The 20,393-nt window shown below is 44.0% G+C and overlaps 1 protein-coding gene across 4 annotated transcripts in view; it reads right to left on the bottom strand.

Moving 5' to 3' along the window:
• Positions 1-1,011: 1,011 nt before the first annotated feature.
• slc44a2 (solute carrier family 44 member 2 (CTL2 blood group)) overlaps positions 1,012-20,393 on the bottom strand; it is a 101,770-nt gene continuing 82,388 nt past the window's right edge. For 3 of the 4 annotated variants that reach the window (XM_069927515.1, XM_069927516.1, XM_069927514.1), the window contains exons 15-22: positions 17,126-17,388; positions 11,298-11,392; positions 10,029-10,132; positions 8,669-8,742; positions 8,495-8,565; positions 7,359-7,447; positions 5,667-5,751; positions 1,012-2,660 (exon numbers count right to left, since the gene is read on the bottom strand). In XM_069927515.1, the coding sequence (XP_069783616.1) occupies positions 2,569-2,660; positions 5,667-5,751; positions 7,359-7,447; positions 8,495-8,565; positions 8,669-8,742; positions 10,029-10,132; positions 11,298-11,392; positions 17,126-17,388 (873 nt within the window). In that variant the 3' untranslated portion in view covers positions 1,012-2,568. The remainder of the gene's footprint in view (positions 2,661-5,666; positions 5,752-7,358; positions 7,448-8,494; positions 8,566-8,668; positions 8,743-10,028; positions 10,133-11,297; positions 11,393-17,125; positions 17,389-20,393) is intronic. The other variant, XM_069927517.1, reaches the window with a different exon arrangement.

Below are 20,393 nucleotides of genomic sequence, written 5' to 3'. Positions count from 1 at the left end.
GCCGCCCAAATAGTCTAATTAACCTACAACCCCTTGTCTTTTTGAACAGAAACTATCCAACTTCTTCCTTAGGGAACAGCAATGCAAAGTTGTTCTCATTACACCATTCAACGAGCTGATCTTTCTCCCTCCTGTATGTTTCCTTATGGCCGTTTGTGATTCTGCCAACAACGGTGGTGTCATCGGCAAACTTGTAGATGGCATTGGAATTGTGCCTGGCCACACAGTCATGGTGTAAAATGGGTAGAGTGGTGGGCTAAGCACGCGTCCTTGGGGTGCGTCTGTGTTGATAATCAGTGAGGAGGAGATGCTGTTTCCAATTCGTACTAACTGTGGTCTTCCGATAGAAAGTCAAGGATCCAGTTGCGGGGGGTGGCCTTGAGTAACGACCAAGAACTTAAATTTACTTACCCCTGATCCCCCGATGATCACACACATCTGGTTTTAAATACCATTCAAGACGCGTTGAGAGACAATTTATGACCTAAAACCTTCCCGAGAATTTTTGGACAATTTCAACTCAAACCCACCATGAGCCCTCATACCGAACCCTGATCCCAGACCTGACCCATCCTTTACCCATGAGCTTTAAGCAGGAATATTCTGTTTCCACGTATCTTTTCAGAGCTTTTATCTTGTGCTGCTTCTCAGCAATGCATGAATGTCACTGACATTCAATCTGTCAGGCTAAGGTCTCATCCTGCAAATAGTCTAAATACACTGTCTCACAAATACACTCTAAGCAAAGCCGTCTCTCAATGCATCCAACTAAAACTGAAAAATCTCAGACGCCTACATCACTGAACATTGATATGATTGATAAGGTCCACACCAACTCCATGCAGATAAATAAAAGAAAGGCATTTGCATTAGCTGAAATCTAATACAGTGGTACAATCGGGCACCTAAGGTTGTCTTTCAAATGTGCTCAAGAATCAGCAGTAGGAATAGCATGCCAGAGGCCGGCTATAAATTGCTGCAATCAGTGACCTGAATACAAAACAGCCGTCGTTTACAAAAAGATTACAATTTTATTTGTTTGCTGATGATGTAGGCATGCAATTGTCTGAAATATCATGTTTTATACATGCAGGCAGGTAAAGTAAAAGCAGTTACCAAGGCAATGCAGTCTCATTTATACAGAAAAATTATACAGGTCATCTTTTACGAGTTTAATGAGGACATAAATAAAGTAAGGAGGTATAAAGCCAAACAAGGGAGCTTTGTTTGAATTTAACAATATTGTAAAAATGATGAGTCATTTACAAACATCAATACTTAATCTCAACGTACAAAACCAGGATTCTGATGCCTTGGCTCAATAGGACCTTATGTAGAAGGATGGCCAGGTATGTTCTGCTAATCCAATGTGGCTGTGACCCTAGTAGACGATTAAAATATCTCTGATGGGTCACGGCAACTTGGGAAGGTTTCCGGGACCGCGCCATCTAAATACTTTTTAAATTGATTCCAAGTTGTCGATGTTGTTGGCAAGGCCAGGGCTCCTTGACAAGTTACTGGGGAATTACCGTAATGAACTATCAAAGTATTGTGTGGCAATGACACTTCCACGCTCCCTTCCAAACTGAGTTTGCTAGGTTGTTTTGGAGAGTCAACAACATTAGTGTGTTAGGAGGCATGGAAACCCGACTCAGCTAATATCTATCCTTAAAGAGCAAAGAACCAGTTGGGTTTTTACAAGAATGTAGTTATTTTACTATTACTAATGTTAAATGCTGGATTATTTAACTAATTGAATTTAAATTCCCACCTGCAATGGTGGGATCTCAATGTTTCTGAGCCAAAGGTTCATATTTCCAAATTACTAAATCAATAATATAATTCTTTCTTTTGTTTCTTTGGAAATTTACTCTCCTCACTTAAGTGAGTAGGACATTATTTACACTAACTTCTGAGGCAAGTATCAAAAGTACGTCAGGTACAGATCTTAAAAATATTTTTCTTTTTTTTAAAAAAAGAGTTTAATTATGTGCTCTACACCCTATAACTTAATCCTTGGTGATCACCAGGCAACAATGAAGATGGAAGGAAAGAAAATTCACTGTATGTAGGCTTACAGGTAGAAAGGATGTGTTCATGGAGGTTTATAACACAGCAATAAAGGCAGGATACAATGTGCCAAAATTTAATTCAAAATACAGTTGTTGAGTTTTTTTTAAAAAACATTTAGATTTGACATGCAAAAACTTATCTATTACTTAAATTCATCCTCAGTAACTGTACGGTAAATAGAGCAGAATTTGTGAAGCAAGGGACTGTCTGGCACAATCCTAGCTGGATGGTCTTTTCTCAATGATAACCTAACTTTATCTCAAACCATAAAATGTTTTAGCACAGCTCCAATTCACTGTAATGCATACGAAGATCTCATAGAGAGGGCACCCACAAATGACAAGGGTAAGTCAAGCCCAAGGGTCAGTCAAGCCCAAGGGTCAGATATACTGCGGGTGGAGGCAATCAAGCTCCATGCTTGGTTAATATCCGGGAAATCTCAGGTGGCTCCATGTTCTTTGAGCATCCTAAGTTGCGAGCTGCACTCCGTAGTTCTCATGCATTCTTCTTCTTCAGGACCTTCAGGAGCTTTTTGGGCATGAAATAGGGCTTCTCATTTGAACCATCATTCCTCTCCAGGTCTTCCACTGCATGGACAGCAATATTATACTTCTAAGTAAGAATCTTAAACATCAGAGGTTGGTATCCACAAACTGTTGCTCCCCACACCTTCTGCTAAATTGTGACCCACCTTTCAAACTAGCAGTCCCCACTGGTTACAGCCCACAGAAATAAAAATAATCAAGACTTTAGCCGGTAAAAATTAAAAAGAGACAAATAATTTCAAATGTAACACTACATTAAAATGCAAAATTATGTCAGTGATTGACTTTACCATTACACAACTGAAATTTGAAAGCTATTCAAATTTATAACTTTAGAAAATGAACTTAAACTAAGATCCAAGCTGAGCCTCCAATTCCTTCTCCCTTCATAAATGCTTCCTATAGCCATGTGAATTGTTCATTTCCATCCCTGGGGATTTTTCTCCCAATTGAAAATAAATGCCTTGGTACTAACAAACAATCCTAAACTCACACCATTAGGGCAACATTAGGGAATTCTGCAGAGATAGAATTGGTGGTTGAGTTACAGCATCTTCTCTGCAGGGTGTTACTACCTGTATTGGTTTGAACAGAGGTTTAATAAAAGTGACTGTGCCTCGTTCAGAAGCTCGATGTCACTCTTCTTGCAACGGTGGCGTTTGCGGAACCTCAAAATCCTTTCTGTACAAAATGTCACGCAGCTCCACTGAGGTGTAGTACGGTCTCTCTGGGGATCCGTCATTCCGTTCCAGATCTTCACCTGGTTTCCCGACAATGATAGAGTAGCAGAGGAAAAGTAGAAGAGTCCAAGCACATCCCATGCAGAAGTGATGAATGGAGAGCAGGGCGACAGCAAGACAGGAAAGAGAGAGTAAAAGAGGCAGATGATAATCAGAGCCACCAAAGGAAATCGTTAGAGACCATAAGGACATAGGAGCAGAAATAGGCTATTCAACATATCGAGTCTGCCCGGCCATTTAATCGTGAGCCGATCCATTTTTTCCCCCACTCAGTCCCACAGCCCTGCCTTTTCCCCATAACCTGAGATGCCCTGGCTAGTTGAGAACCTCTGCCCTCAACACACCCAATGACTTGGCCTCCACAACTGCCTGAGGCCACAGATTCCACAGATTTACCACCCTCTCCTCCGCATCGCTGTTCAAAAGGGATGCCCTTCAATCGAAGTCGTGCCCTCTCGTCCTCCCCTCTCCCACATGGGAGACAACATTTCTACATCCACTCTTTCAATATTCAAAATGTTTCATGAGATCCCCCTCATCTTCCTAAATTCCACCGAGCACACACAAAAAGACAGCTCATCTGGTGATAAGGAATGAGAGATCAAAAAAGACAGGCAGCTGGAAAAGACCAGCAACTATAAAAAGGGAGTGGCTAGTCCATGCTTGCAGTGTGAACCCCCTTATTAAACACTAGGAAATGTGGTGTATGGTTCAGTATTTATTTTTTCTCTCTCTCTCTCTCCCCCTTTTCCTGTAAATCTGGAACTTGCTCTGGACATAATTCAAAAGGACAGAATTTCACTGAATATGCTGGAAAAAACAACACCAGCCTTTCACCATTGTACAACTCTTCAATATAGTGGAATTCTGATTCCACAACCACAGTTGTCAAGGCTGGGAAGCTGGGAATGTATTCAGAAGCAGATCCCATTCAGGTTACCGGACATAACTCTGGCCCAATTTCTCACTGGGCAAAGTTGTGCATTAATACATAACTTACTCTCTACCTCAATAGTTGTCAGTGAAAAATACAATGGGAAACAGGATTGGTGGAAAGATAATCATAAGACTTAGGAGCAGAACCAGGCCATTCAGCCCATCGAGTCTTGTCCTCCCATTTAATCCTGAGCTGATCCATTTTCCCACTCAGCCCCACTGCCCGGCCTTCTCCCCGTAACCTTTAATGCTCTGGCTAATCAAGAACCTCTCAATCTCTGCCCTAAATACACCCTATGACCCGGCCTCCACAATTCCTTCCTCATACAAGAACACTTACATTCCTGGAATCTTCTTTGAACCCTCTACAACATCAGCCATCTTTTCTTAAATGAGGAGCCTAAAACTGCTCACAGTACTCTGAGAGGTCTCACCAGTGCCTCATAAAGCCTCAACATAACATCTCTGCTCTTATATTCTATTCCTCTTGAAATGAACGCCAGCATTTGCATTTGCCTTCTTCACCCCCGACTCAACCTTCAGGCTATTTCCCTTTGCATCTGGGAATTTTCAATTGTCTCCCCATTTTAAAAAAATCATCTGCCTTTTAATTTTTTTTTCACCAAAGTGCATGGCCGTACACTTTCCAACCCTGAATTTCATTAACGTTGCAAGGGGAAAATAAACCATCAGATTAGAATGAGTTGATGAGGGCCACATTGATCGAGAATTTGATGCAGAAAATATCTAAAGTCAGAAACAGTAGATAAAGTGGCAAGAAACATGAGCATTATTGCTTGACGACAAATCTGGTCCCAACTTAACTGAACCCAGTCTCTGAACACACCACCAAATGAAAGGATTAGTTACATCCAACAACCCATGCCAATTTAACCCTTTGGCAGAGTCAGGAAAATTCAGCATTCTCAGTTTTCTACATAGTTTCCTGAAAGTAGCAACCCCCTCCCAGGAGTACAGTTCAGAGAACAGTTTCCCTCTCAACTCCTGACATGGTTATTATGGGAACACTGGAATAGAAAGAGACCATTTATCCTCTTGAGATCTTTTAATGTGATCACAGCTGATCTACAGTGCAGTCAAGGAACAATTGCCAACCAATGTCAATTTCCTTCAATCAATAATCAAACACCGAAAACCCCAGGAGATCAGCATCAAATCTTGACTTGTGTTGAGACTAACTTCGGTAAAGACAAAGCCCCTGGCTCAGATTTTAAATATACACATATTTTCGAGTTCAATCAGTCCATAAATTAAGATCAATTATTAAAGGCTCCATTGTACTATTAACAAAACATCAGAATTCAATTCCACATCTAATTGAGAAACACGGATGCCAGAGTTGAATACTCACAGAAACACAGGAACAGTGTGTCTACACACATAGCGTAGACACTGAAGAACCCATGTGCAACGAGATAGGAGCCAACAATCAGAGTCTGCAACATAAAACAACAGGAAGATTATTGGCTCCGTCAGCTTTCTCTCAACTACTTTCTCAATCAGTGGTTCTCAACCTTTTTCTTCCCACTCACATACCACTTTAAGTAATCCCTATGCCATTGGTAAAAGTGCTATGTGGGTGGGAAGGGAAGGTTGAGAATCCCTGCTCTAGACCCAAATGTGACTGAAATATTTTGCTGGAGAAAAATTGTCATTGGCCCATTTCCTTTGGAGTTCTGAAACTGTGCACATAACGAGTCAATGAAGGACAATTAAAACAGCGGTTTTCAAACTTTTTCTTTCCACCCACGTATCACCTTAAGCAATCCCTTACAGAGCACCGATGGCAGAGGGATTAGTTAAAGTGGGATGGGAGTGGAAAGAAAAAGGTTGAGAATCACTGTTCTAAATGATCCATTACTATCTAATATCATCACCCCTAGCATCAAGAATATGGCAGAACCATATTATTATAAATAGTTAAGATTCTTTCTTGGTTCTTTCTTGGACCCACGCACCAATAGCATCGTGAAGAAAGTACATCAGCGCCTCTACTTCCTCAGGAGTTTGCGTACGACACCAGAAACCCTGGCAAATTTCTATAGAGAAATGATGTAGCCAGTCAGACTAGTACAGGGACACCAATACCCCTGAGCATGAAGTCTTCCAAATAGTAGTGGACACAGCCCAGGACATCAAAGGCAAAATCCTCCCCACTACTGAGAACATCTACAGGAATGCTGCTGTTGGAGAGCAGCAGCAATCATCAAGGATTCGCACCACCCTGCCCATGCTCTGTTCTCGCTGCTGCCATCAGGAAAGAGGTAACGGTGCCACAAGACTTCCACCGCCAGGTTCAGGAACTGCAGCTCCCCCTCCACCATCAGACTCCTCAATGACAAACTCAATCAGGGACTCATTTAAGGACTTTTACTTGTGCATTCATTGATTTTCTTTTTTATTCTCTCTGTATTGCACAGTCCGTTTGTTTACATTTGTTATTGGTTTACAGTTCTTTATTTGTTTACCTGTATACACTGTGCAGTTTTTTTTTTGCATTACCAATTATTGGTAATTCTGACGTGCCCGCAGGTAAAAGAATCTCAGGGTTGTTAGTGATGTCGTGCATGTACTCGGACAATAAATCTGAAATCTGATTCTCCACACAAATATTATTGATATGTAGTTCATCGCTGAGAATATCAATCATATCACAATCATCAAAAATGCCTCCCTTGCACTTAAAACACTGAAAGCCTTCAGGACACTGGTTTGTCCGTATTTGGCACAACACAAACAAGATCAACCACAGAATCATTTACTGCATGTGTGTACACATTCCAGCCAGACTGCAGATTGGAGCACGAATCCAGCCCCCCCCCCCCCACCACAATCTAATGGGCTGAACCTAACTTCAAAGCCAATTGAGATCAGCTAACCAGCATAGTGAAGATGAAAGATGTGACATGTTTCGAGACTGCACCCCTCCGTTATTCACTGCATGTCAGTGGAAGTCAAACAATCGTAGATGCTCCCAGAGCTGTTGTGGTCAGAGCCACAGCACAAGGGACCATGCTACTTTTAACACAATCGACTCACTCACCAGCAGTGGAAGCCAGTAATAATTCAGAGTTGGTGTCCTGTCCTCCATTATCTTTATTCGATTAGTGAAGAAGAAAAATCCAAGGATGCCTGAGGAAAAAAGGAAAATTATATACAAGGGGGAAAATGGCCCAAGGACACCAAACAACCCTCAATTTAAGAGGTAGCCAAACCAAACATGAATATCAATGACCCTGCCCCAGCCCTTTACTGGGCCTTGGTCCTGTAGGATTCTTAACGAACTTCTCCAGCAAATTTCTGCCTCTCATCCTTTTTCCCTTTCTACCAGATTTGCATTCACAGAACCCTCCACTCACCTGTCCATCTATGTCCATCTATGGCCTGTTGGCCTGTGGTCCTCCCCCTGCCCTTTCCTCCCTCCTCCCCCAGCCTTGTTATTCCGGCACCTGCCTGCTTTTTGCTCATACCTTGAAGAAAGGCTCAGGCTCGAAATGTTGGTGATACATCTTTGCCTTCCATGGACACTGCCAGACCTGCTGAGTTCCTTCAGTCTTTACTTGTCCAGCTGCTTATTATATGCCACATCCAAACCAGACCCCATGAGACATCCAACTGCTTCTGCCTCTTTGACCAGGGGATGGAATTGCAGCCCCGACTGCCAGCAATCTCAAATTGAAGCGGTTACCAACCAGCAGCTTGCCACCTTTTAATTTTTAAAAAAATATTTCGACATACAGCACGGTAACAGGCCCTTTCGGCCGTCGAGCCTGTCCCACTCAATTACAGTCAATTGACCGACAACCCTCGATACGTTTTGAAGGGTGGGAGGAAACCGGAGCCCCCGGAGGAAACTCGCGCAGACATGGGGAGAACATACAAACTCCTTATAGATTAGTGCTGGATTTGAACCCTGGCCCTGATCACTGGCGCTGAAACAGCGTTGCACTACGCGCCAAAATCAAGCTGCCCATGGTCTTCCAGTGCTATTGTTCCTGTTCACCAGAGTCACTACCCACATTCAATAACCCAGTTGTGCCAGCACGGATAAAGGATTTCCCAGCAGGAGAGGCTGATTTGGGAGCCCTGCTGAGTGAGAATCTGCCAGGCAGGGAGAGGGAGGCTGCATTTCCTGCCCAGGGCATGAAAGCAGAGGGCAGAATGATTATGTGTACTGACCCACTCCTCCAACAATGAGCAGCTTGCCAAGAAACAGAAGGAAATCCGTGACTTTGTCCAAAACAACCACCCTGTCAACAGAAGTAACAACACGAATAATTAATTGCAGTCAAACTGTTTCAGCAATTCACGAGATTCCCTCCAACACACTCACTACAACTCTCACACACTTACCGAATGATGTTTCTCATCAAAAGAAAGAACGCATTCTTTGCCGAGGTGCAGAAGTTGTTCCCATAAATTGCAATCTGAGGCAAGAAACACAGTATATCAAAGATTGTGAAACCCTTCTTATCTATTTTAGGACCTCTATCCTCATGGTCTACGTAATTCTACTTTTTTTAAACCTCAAAGAAGTAACATTCTGAGCTGAAGTGAGCACAGTGAAACCACTGTAATCCGTGATTTAAGCAACTGGCAAAAAAGAAAGTAAACAGGTAAAAAAAAACCCAAAACTTTAAAATTGGTCAGTTCACCAATCCACGCAACACGCAATCTCAAACAACCGTCAAATTCACTTATCCGGCATCTATCAATCCCCATAGGTGCTGGATACCAGGGTTTTTTTTTGTACTGTAAAATTAATCATGAAGTGTGACTTCACTGTCCATCCTAGCAAATGGAAAACAAGGCAAACTACTGGAGCCACTGAGCAAAGGAACAGACCCTCCAGCCCAACATGTTCAAGGTGACCACCGACACACAGTAAACAACAAAGAACCACAGACTACTAAGGTGTCACATCTTTCAAGGGAGAGAGAAGTGGGGGGGAGAGAAGGAAACAGGTATTTCGAGCAGTGAAAATGAACATTGGTCGTAACAACAGAGAGAAGGCAGACACAGTGACGTGGGAAGAGGTAGAGAACATGATACAGAGAGGTGTGGGGAAAGGTCATTTGAAGAATAGATTAAAAAAGCTCGAGGTCTTGAAATAGATAAGCAGAGAAATAAAGACAGGATTATCAGATGTAACAAAAGAGACTTGTCAGAAACAGGGAGGGGATGGGGGACGGGGCTGTATCAGGGAGACAGGATAGACCCAGGTAGAGGACTATCAAGAGAGTCAGTCACCGCTTTCAGGGAGAATGCGGCTCCGGAGCCGGCTACGGGTGTAGGCGCAGCGACATTCAGGTGGCAGTACTGAAGGCGTTGTTCTGACACCCGAAAGGTCCACAGTGGGGAGAGGCACCACGGAGCAAACGCTGGCTCCTGTCAACTGTGGCCGCTTTCAGGTGCCTAGGTGGGAGCGCTCGGAAGCGGAGAACACACCTACCCCGAGGAGGGTTGGGTAAGTGCTCCTTGGGTCAGGGTTTTCCACTTTCAGGTGGCCTCCCGACAGCTGCATTCGGGTATTTTATGTTGGGGTATTCAGGCCACCTGAAAGCGGCTACTGTTAAAATGCAGAGAAACTCAGCAATGAAATTGTAGGCAGGAAGCCTCCAAAATAGCAATGTAAATGTCCTTATCATCCACTCTCAGGAATGCAGGGCTGATTAATCCCCACAGAAAGAAACACCATGATGGAAGCACTCACCATTATGTAAGCATTCCTGTTCAAAAACTTCAGGAATTTCTCCAAACACCAGAAGCAACATTTCAAGCAGCCTAATACAAATTTTGCGACTTTATTCTGTGCACCTGTAATGGAACCAAAGCATACAACTTTCATCCTGCCCTTGATAGATTGAACATGTCAGCCCATCCAACGATCTCAGGTCACCCAATCTAACTTTAAAAACAATCACTGGAACAAAACTGGTGCAGGGAACCTGCTGGGTACCAACACTCCCAATGTTATTGGTGGGGAAAAATGCAAAATCTTTGGTTAGGGACACTGTAATAAAGCATAGAGGAAATGACAAACAGAACAGGATTATTGGGTGAACATGGATTTAAAAGAAGGGAATTGAAATGGAGAGATTTGTAATAAATTTTCTGCAAGGATGAGCTGGATTTTCCAAAGATATTTGATAGGTTGTTGTACAGTATTAAACCTCCTTGTGGGATGGTGGTAGCTTGGATGAAGGACTGTTTACAGAACAAAGTAGGAGTAGAAGAAAACCAAGAGTGACATGATGAAAAACTTTTCTATGTAGCATGGCATAGGAATACAGAATGCACGACCTGATATTGTGGCCTTCAAGAGGGATAAATATATTGAATATTAAAAAAAAAACCCAATAGGTTGCAGTAGACAAACGGTGAGGCCAAATGATCCACTTCTGTGCTGTAACCAGTGAGATTTTCTGGTTAAGTTGTGGCCACCTGGAAGGTTTCATCCATCAACAAATAGTCCACAGCAAAAAACATCCAATAGCAGGACAGAGAGCAAGGGCAGCCAGGTTTACTGCCAATGCAGTCTGGGAGGGAAAATGAGCTGTGCCAAGGACGCAAAGGGATGCAGAGCAGATCAGTGACTGTGTAAGAAGATCGTGGAAAGAGGAAAAGATCAAAGCACACGGAAGATTACGACAGATATTTATTTACCAGCACCATAATAGGGCACTCTCCATTAACCTGCACTTTGGAGGCAGCACAGGAAATGTCTGGACCAATGTAGGATTAACTGGCATATTAGATTAACCAAGACCAATTAAGTCTGGCACGTGACATATAATGGAGCCTTTTCTGTATTTTCTAAAATGATTATTGAATGTTGGCATGAAGAACAAGTTAGGACGACTGCAAAATCAATCACTGAAGGTTAATAATCTTGTCAGCAACAAGCCAAATTGATTGGCGCACTTTGGATGCACAACTGATTTAACCCTTGGAGCTAAAGGAAACATTTAAAAAGTTATACCTTTTACTTTCTGATCAACATATTCCAATACAACTCGGATAATCTGGACAATGGCCAAGATAAGCGACCCAAATGCCAAGGAACCAACATGGTATCTGCAGAATCAGAGAGATGTATTTATAATGAATGGCAAAGAAAATATCAATGGCATTTCTATATAACATGGCACTGGTAATGCATACCTTTGTCCTGGGGCAGCAAACCTGCATCCTCACAGGAGAAGCCCCTGCAATTCCCTCTTCCCTCTTGGAAACTATTCCCACCAATACAATGGATAGCCTGATACAGCAAAATCCCCGCTATCTGGAATTCAAGTAATCGGCCGTTTCAAGAACCGGCAAAAAAGAAAATTGCAGAAAATAAATAGGTAAAAAAAATACGAAAATTTAAAATTGGTTCCCCTATTGGTCAGTTCACCAATCACGCAACTTGCAATCTCAAGCAACCGGCATATTCGCTTATCCAGCATCTACCAATCCCCATAGATATCAGATACTGGGGGTTGCTCTGTATACAGTTTTTGATCCCACCTCTTTCTGAACAGTATACAACAAAACATATAGGCTTGGGGTCTCACCCTAGTCCAGCATTGCTGACAGAAAATCAGAGTCAGATTCAGCCTGTGATCTCAAAATGTCCTTCATCTCCTCATTTCTGCCACTACATTCTTCTTTCGTCTCATCTTCATTCCCCACACACAAGTAACTGTGTGTCTTGACTATTATTCCTTCCTTCCTTTTGTTTTTTTCCCCCCTTTCTTTAAGGAAGCCAACTCTGTCGGTCCTGAAGCTCAGAGTTCCAGCCGCACTTCTGTAACAAGCCAGAGGATGGCACCCACAACAAAGGCCACACACTCAGAAACATAAAAAGTGCAGACACTGGTACTTGGAGCAAACTCTGGGAAGCTGGAGGTTCTCAACAGGTCAGACCGTATCCGTGGGTATAAATATTCAATGTTTCATGTCAGGACCCTTAATGAAATTTAGTGAGACGGGTGGTACAGTTCACACAACTCTGTAACAGCACCAGCGAAACCGGTGCTGTTTGTAAGGAGTATGCATGTTCTCCTGTGTCTCCATAGGTTTCCTCTGGGTGTTCCGGTTCCCTCCTATCTTTCAAAACGTAATGGAGGTGGGGGGGTGGGGGGGAAGGAATTGTAGGTCAATCGGATGTAATTATGCAGCACGGGCTTGTGGGCCAAAAGGGCCTATTACCATCTAAATTTTAAAAAAATCTTCAAGGGGAGGTGATAGAGAAGGGAAATGCTCTGGAAGAAGATGAAGGGCAATTGTCAGGAAAAGTAAATAATGTTGTTCTTAAAGATGAGGGAAAACAGGGATTAAAAAATGGGAAATCCCTGAAATTCATATATTTTAATGCCAGGAGTATTGTAAAAAAGGTGGATGAGCTGAAGGTGTGGATTGATACTTGGAAGTATGATGTGGTAGCGATTAGTGAGACATGGTTGCAGGAGGGATGTGATTGGCAACTGAATATCCCTGGGTTTCGTTGTTTTAGGTGTGATAGAGTCGGAGGGGCAAGAGGAGGTGGGGTTGCATTGCTTGTCAGGGAAAATATTACAGCGGAGCCTAGGAAGGATAGATAAGAGGGCACATCCACGGAGGCTATTTGGGTGGAACTGAGGAGTAGGAAAGGAGAGGTTACACTTGTAGGGGTGTATTATAGACCACCCGGAGGGGACCGAGGCCTAGAGGAGCAAATCTGTAGGGAGATAGTAGATATTTGTGATAAGCACAGGGTTGTAATTATGGGAGATTTTAATTTTCCACATATAGATTGGGAAACACATTCTGTGAAAGGAATGGATGGGTTAGAGTTTGTGAAATGTGTGCAAGATAGTTTTTTACAACAATATGTAGAAGTGCCGACCAGAGAAGGAGCAGTGTTAGATCTACTGTTGGCAAATGGGATGGGTCAAGTGACGGAGGTTAGTGTTGGCGAGCACTTCGGGTCCAGTGATCATAATGCCATCAGCTTCAATGTCATTATGGAAAGAGAGAAATCAGGGCCAAGGATTGAGGTTTTTGATTGGGGAAAAGCTAGATTTGAGGAGATGCGAAAGGACTTGCAGGGTGTGCATTGGGACAATTTGTTTTATGGGCAGGATGTAGTAGAGAGATGGAAGTCTTTTAAAGATCAGATTTTGAGAGTGCAAAAGCTTTATGTTCCTGTTAGGTTAAAAGGAGGGGCAAAAGGTTTGAGAGAGCCGTGGTTTTCAAGGAATATTGGAAACTTGGTTCGAAGAAAAAGGGAGGCGTACATTAGATATAAGAAGCATGGAGTTAAGGAGATGTTTGAAAGATACATTGAATGTAAGAGGAATCTTAAGAGAGGAATTAGGAAAGCTAAAAGAAGGTACGAGAAAACTATGGCAAGCAGGGTGAAAACAAATCCAAAAGAGTTCTACAAATATGTTAATGGTAAGAGGAAAGCTAGAGACAAAATTGGTCCCTTAGAAAATCAGAGTGGAAAACTGTGTGTGGAACCTAGAGAAATGGGGGAGATATTGAACAGTTTCTTTTCTTCGGTATTCACTAAGGAGAAGGATATTGGGAGATGTGGGATAAAAAAAGCAAATTGGGTAAATATGGGGAATATAGAGATTACAAAAGGTGTAGTTTTAAGGCTTTTGAAGAATATAAAGGTGGATAAGTCTCCAGGACCAGACGGGATCTTCCCCAGGACATTGAGAGAAGTGAAGGAGGAAATAGCAGAGGCTCTGGCGGTAATTTTTCGAATGTCATTAGATATGGGGATAGTGCCGGAGGATTGGCGCATTGCGCATGTGGTTCCGTTATTTAAAAAGGGTTCAAGGAGGAAGCCTGGCAACTATCGGCCTGTAAGTTTGACGTCTGTGGAGAAAATTCTTAGAGATAGTACTTATAAACATCTGGATAGACAGGGTCTGATCAGGAGTACTCAACATGGATTTGTGGGAGGAAGGTCATGTTTGACCAATCTGATTGAATTTTTTGAAGAGGTGACTAGGAATGTGGATGAGGGTAGCGCAGTGGATGTTGTCTATATGGACTTCAGTAAGGCCTTCGATAAGGTACCACATGGAAGGTTAGTTAGGAAGGTGCAGTCTTTAGGTATAAATTTTGAGATAGTCAAATGGATTGAACATTGGCTGAAAGGGAGAGGCCAGAGAGTGGTAGTGGATAATTGTCTGTCAGGTTGGAGGCCGGTGACCAGTGGTGTGCCTCAAGGATCTGTATTGGGCCCATTGTTGTTCGTTATATACATTAATGATCTAGATGATGGGGTGGTGAATTGGATTAGTAAATATGCAGACGATACTAAGATAGGTGGAATAGTGGATAATGAAGAAGGTTTTCTAGATTGCAGAGGGATTTGGGCTGCTTAGAAAAGTGGGCTGAAAAATGGCAGATGGAATTTAATGCTGATAAGTGTGAGGTGCTTCATTTTGGTAAGAAGAATCAGAATAGGACATATGTGGTAAATGGGAGAGCATTGAGGAATACAGAAGAGCAGAAAGATTTAGGAGTGACGGTACATCGTTCCCTGAAGGTAGAAACTCACGTGAATAGGGTGGTGAAGAAGGCTTTTAGTATGCTGGCCTTTATCAATCATTGCATGGAATATAGGAGTTGGGAGGTGATGTTGAGATTGTATAAGACGTTGGTGCGGCCTAATTTGGAGTTCTGTGTGCAGTTCTGGTCGCCTAATTATAGGAAGGATATAAACAGAGTGGAGAGAGTGCAGAGAAGGTTTACCAGAATGTTGCCTGGGTTTAAGCATCTGGAGTATGGGGAGAGATTGGACAGATTGGGTCTTTATTCTTTGGAGCGTAGAAGGTTGAGAGGGGATTTGATAGAAGTATTTAAGATTATGAAAGGGATAGACAGAGTGGATGTGGATAGACTATTTCCGTTAAGAGGAGGAAAGATTAAAACAAGAGGACATGAGTTAAGAATTAAGGGGCAGAGGTTTAGAGGTAACATGAGGGGGAACTTCTTTACTCAGAGAGTGGTAGCTGTGTGGAATGATCTTCCGGGAGAAATAGTGGCGGCGGAGTCAATTGTATTATTTAAGAAAAGGTTGGACAGGTATATGGATGAGAGGAAGATGGAGGGTTATGGGCATTGTGCAGGGAGGTGGGATTAGAAAGGGGTGTTTGGTTCGGTGCGGACTAGAAGGGCCTAATGGCCTGTTTCCGTGCTGTAATTGTTATTATTATTATTATTAAAAAGTTGGCGAGGGGCTAGGTAACAGATGGGAGAAATAGTACAGAAAAAAGAATGGACCACCTGGGGGGAGGGGCAAAGATAGAGAGAACAGAACAGGAGCAGTAAAAGAAGAGATGGAAACAGTGGAGCTAGATGGAGGTGTGGGGTTACCCAATTTTCTTAAAAGTTGTTCATTCCGTTGGGTTTAAGGCTTTAAGGGGACAGACAATATGTTGTTCCTCAAGTTTACATTTGGGCTCACCCTGGCAATGGATGATGCCAAAGACAGACATGTCTGTGTGGGAATGGTTGGGGGAGTTGAAATTGCTGGCTACTGGAGTTCAAGCATAGATCCAGAGTGCATCTGTTTGGCAAGGAGGTCACCCAATCTATGTGTGGTCTCACCCACATAGTGGAGGCCACACCAAATACACTGAATGCCAGAGAGGCAATCGACCCAGTCCAAGTAAATTTAAGGGCAGGATGGAAGTTGGCAGTTAATGGTATTGCTGAGTTCTGCATGGGTACAAGAGGCAGCACTAATGCAGCCAACGTAGCGGAGGAAGAGTTGTGGAGTGATAAGGCAGGCATTGCTGGGGCCCATACATCTGTCCATGGCTACACCCAGGATTTGGAGGAAATAGGACACGTCGAAGGAGAGTTGTGAAGGGCAAGGACAAGTTCTGCTAAACGAAGGAGCGTGTTAGTTGATGGGGATGGAATAGTTCTACGTACAAGGAGGGCCCTGTCTCTTTCTGGATGGAGAATGGATATGCTTAGGGATTGCACATCTGTGGCAAAGATGAGGCGGTGGGGGCCGGATATTCTTGAGATGGTGAATGGCGTCTTGAATGTATGTGGGAAGGGTATGGACAACAGGTCAAGATGACAATAAGGAACGGTGAGATGAATTTGGTGGGACAGGTTGAAGCAGAAACAATGGATCTGCCAAGGCAGTTCGCTTTGTTAATTTTTGTTTAGGACATAGAATAAGGCTATGGGAGGTTGGGTGGTGGCGAGGAGATCACCTGGCACTTTGAGGTCTGGGAGATGATATCCTGATTATGGTTAGTGTTGTCTTAGCCTTGGGGTAGATTAGATATGAGGTGTACGAGAGCTGATATGTGGTATCTGCAAAGTACAGGTCAAGATGCCAGATTTTATCTGCGGGTGCAATAGTAAAGTTGGGGTGCAGTGAGCAGAGAGCAGCAGGTTTGGTGGAGGGGGGGGCTGTGGTTAGAATGGGGTGGAGAAGTCCAGGTGGTTATTACAAATAGAGAAGAAGAGTTCAAGAGCAGGAGGGGAGCTTACAGGGGGTGGGGGTGGGATTACAGGAGGAAAAGGACAGATGGAGAGAGTTAAAAGGATCACAACAGAAGCAGCACAGTTGGTGCAATCTCGTGCTGTCTGTAAGGAGTTTGTACATTCTCCCCGTGTCTGCGAGGGTCTCCTCTGGGTGCTCCAGTTTCCTCTCGCCCTTTAAAATGTATGGGGAGTGTAAGTCAATTGAGCTCGTGGGCTGGGAGGGCCTGTAACTGTGCTGTTTGTCCAAATTGAATAGATCTCAGGATCAACAGTAAACGATGTAGGATTCTGGAATTGGTTTGAGATTCATACCTGAGAGCTCGTCCCATTGAAGACATCACAGGAAACGCTGGCATGTCAGCTGGTTTATTAAAGGCCCAATAGTAGGAGGCAAATGCCCCAGCTAATGTAACTTCTCCCAGGGCAATGACAAAATTGATGAGCCAGAAAAAGAGGAAGAGATTGTAGAACTGGAACAGGGTAAGGTATCGATGATAATAGGAATCTCCTCCATAGAATGCAAATGAACACTGGGCTTCTGGGCATTGCTTTTTGATAAGAGAATCACTGAAAGTCTGCAAAGAGACAGCAAAGATTAGAGCATGACCTTAGTAAGTACCACATGTATCACAAACGAGGCAGAACCCCTTAAATATCCATGGAGCTTGCCCAAAATGGTAGGATCAACATTCTCCAAACCGTAATCTACACTTTTTCAGACTAATCTTGTGACATGGGTTTAGAATTGGGAATGGTGAAAAAAATTAATTAATCCCTTCCTCTGATTTATTTGACACATCCTCAGGTGTATTAGCTTGACATTCCCCAGTGAGATAAAACCAGCATGAAGATCGGAGGCGTTGTGGACAGCGAAGAAGGTTTTCAAAGCTCGCAGAGGGATCTGGAGCAGATGGATAAATGGGCTGAAAAATGGCAGAAGGAATTTAAAGCAGACAAGTGTGAGGTGTTGCATTTTGGAAGGACAAACCAAGGAAGGAAAAACACGGTAAATGGCAGGGCACTGAGGAGTGTGGTAGAATAGAGGGATCTGGGAATACAGATGTATAATTCCCTGAAAGTGGCATCATAGGTAGACAGGGTTTAAAAAAAAATTTAGACATATAACAATTACAGCATAGAAACAGGCCAACGTGGCCCATGTAGTCCATGCCAAATACTTTCTCCCACCTAACCCCATACAGCATGGTAACAGGCCATTTTGGCCCACAAGTCCATGCCGACCAATTTACACCCCATTAACCTACATCCCCGGTATGTTTTTGAAAGGTGGTTGTAAAGAGAGCTTTTGGCACATTGGCTTTCATTAAGTATAGGAGTTGGGACGTTATGGTAAAGTTGTATAAAATATTGGTGAGGCCAAATCTGGAGTATTGTGTGGAATTTTGGTCACTTAACTATAGGAAATAAAGAAGGAAAGAAGAAAGATTGAAAGGATAACGAGAAGATTAACTAGGAAGTTGCTGGGACTTCAGGAACTGAGTTACAGGGAAAGGTTAAACAGGCTAAGACTTTGTTCCCTGGAGAATAGAAGACTGAGGGAAGGTGTACAAAATTATGATGGGTATGTACAGAGTAAATGCAAGTAGGCCTTTTCCACTAAGGTTAGGTGAGATACAAACCAGAGGACATGGGTTAAGGGTGAAAGGGGAATAGAAAAGGAGGAACATTAGGGGGAACCTCTTCACACAGAGAGTAGTGAGAGTATGGAACCATCTGCCAAATGAAGTGGTGAATGCGGGCTCAATTTTAACATTTAAGAATGTTGGACAGGTACATGGATGGGAGAGGTATGTGGGCAATGGACTGGATGCAGGTCAGTGATAATAGTTCAGCACAGACTAGAAGGACTGAAGGGCCAGTTTTCCATCTGGGAATGTTCTGTAATCACTTGCTTTTCTGCTAAAATGTTAACAATGTTAACAAGTGGCTCATTCTCCAAGTGCTCCCAGTATTGTTCTGATTTATTGGGCATTTTACACATGCAGCACAAAGAATCTTCCTCCTGCCAATACTTCAATGAAAGGCCAGAACAGAGCTCTCTAACAAGTGAGCTTCAGGTTGTGGAGGTGTGAACCAAATAAAGTGAATTTGAAGCAGGAAGATCATCCAGAAGCCAGGTGGTCAGCATTAAACCAAAACATCGGATTAGGCTATTGAAGGAAATTTGCAATTGGAGCTTCATTGGATACTGAAATGGTTCAATATAGGCATAAATCTGGGCTTCTGGATGTTCTTTCTTGATGAGCAAGGCTACACTGGCATCTTCAAGCTGCACGTCATTTCATCTCTCCTTACTCCCACATCAACCTTTTCCATTGCGATGGAGGGACCAAACACAAATCGGAAGAAGATCTCATTTTCTGCTGGGTTAGTGCACAACCCACATGGCAGGAATATTGAATTTTCCAATTTCAGGTAACCCACTCCCTTGTTCTCCTCCCATAAACACTCACCTGTCCACCTTGTTTCCTTTTCCCATTCCCATCCCCTCCCCTGGTTCCAGCTGCCTGTCATCCCCTACCCTGCCCACCTGGCTCCACCTCTCAGCTTCAATCCTACCCACCTACTCACTGCAAAACGCTGGCAATCTTTCTTCTTCTTACTCAGTCCTGACATGGGCTCTCAAACCGAACTGTTGGCCTCCACGGATGCTGTTTGACCACCCTTTTGTTTTTGATCCTGCAGTCTGTTTGGTCTTCCCCTCCCCACCCTTCTTCAGATCTGTCTATTCCATTCTTCTCCCTCATTTTTAAGGCAAATCGGGATAAATGTGGTGATTCACCATAATTAATCCCTGCAGGCCACGGTTCCATGTTGTCAACATTCTTGGGACATTGCATTAAAGGATTCCTGAAAAGAATCAGCCAGATTTCTTGTTTCTGATCAGCACCCAGAATCTGGCTGCCAAATCATAATGCAAGAGGCACATGAGGCTGGAATCAGTTCGGGTCCAATTGCAAAAATGAGAATGAGACAGTCCCCTCTCTCCCAGCGGCGACAGTCCCCTCTCTCCCAGCGGCGACAGTCCCCTCTCTCCCAGCGGCGACAGTCCCCTCTCTCCCAGCGGCGACAGTCCCCTCTCTCCCAGCGGCGACAGTCCCCTCTCTCCCAGCGGCGACAGTCCCCTCTCTCCCAGCGGCGACAGTCCCCTCTCTCCCAGCGGCGACAGTCCCCTCTCTCCCAGCGGCGACAGTCCCCTCTCTCCCAGCGGCGACAGTCCCCTCTCTCCCAGCGGCGACAGTCCCCTCTCTCCCAGCGGCGACAGTCCCCTCTCTCCCAGCGGCGACAGTCCCCTCTCTCCCAGCGGCGACAGTCCCCTCTCTCCCAGCGGCGACAGTCCCCTCTCTCCCAGCGGCGACAGTCCCCTCTCCCAGCGGCGACAGTCCCCTCTCTCCCAGCGGCGACAGTCCCCTCTCTCCCAGCGGCGACAGTCCCCTCTCTCCCAGCGGCGACAGTCCCCTCTCTCCCAGCGGCGACAGTCCCCTCTCTCCCAGCGGCGACAGTCCCCTCTCTCCCAGCGGCGACAGTCCCTTCTCTCCCAACGACGACAGTCCCTTCT

This window comes from Narcine bancroftii, chromosome 3, assembly GCF_036971445.1.
Source record: "Narcine bancroftii isolate sNarBan1 chromosome 3, sNarBan1.hap1, whole genome shotgun sequence".
Classification (NCBI taxonomy): domain Eukaryota; kingdom Metazoa; phylum Chordata; class Chondrichthyes; order Torpediniformes; family Narcinidae; genus Narcine; species Narcine bancroftii.
Note: the sequence above shows the minus strand (reverse complement) of the source record. Positions and strands in the feature narration are given on the sequence as shown.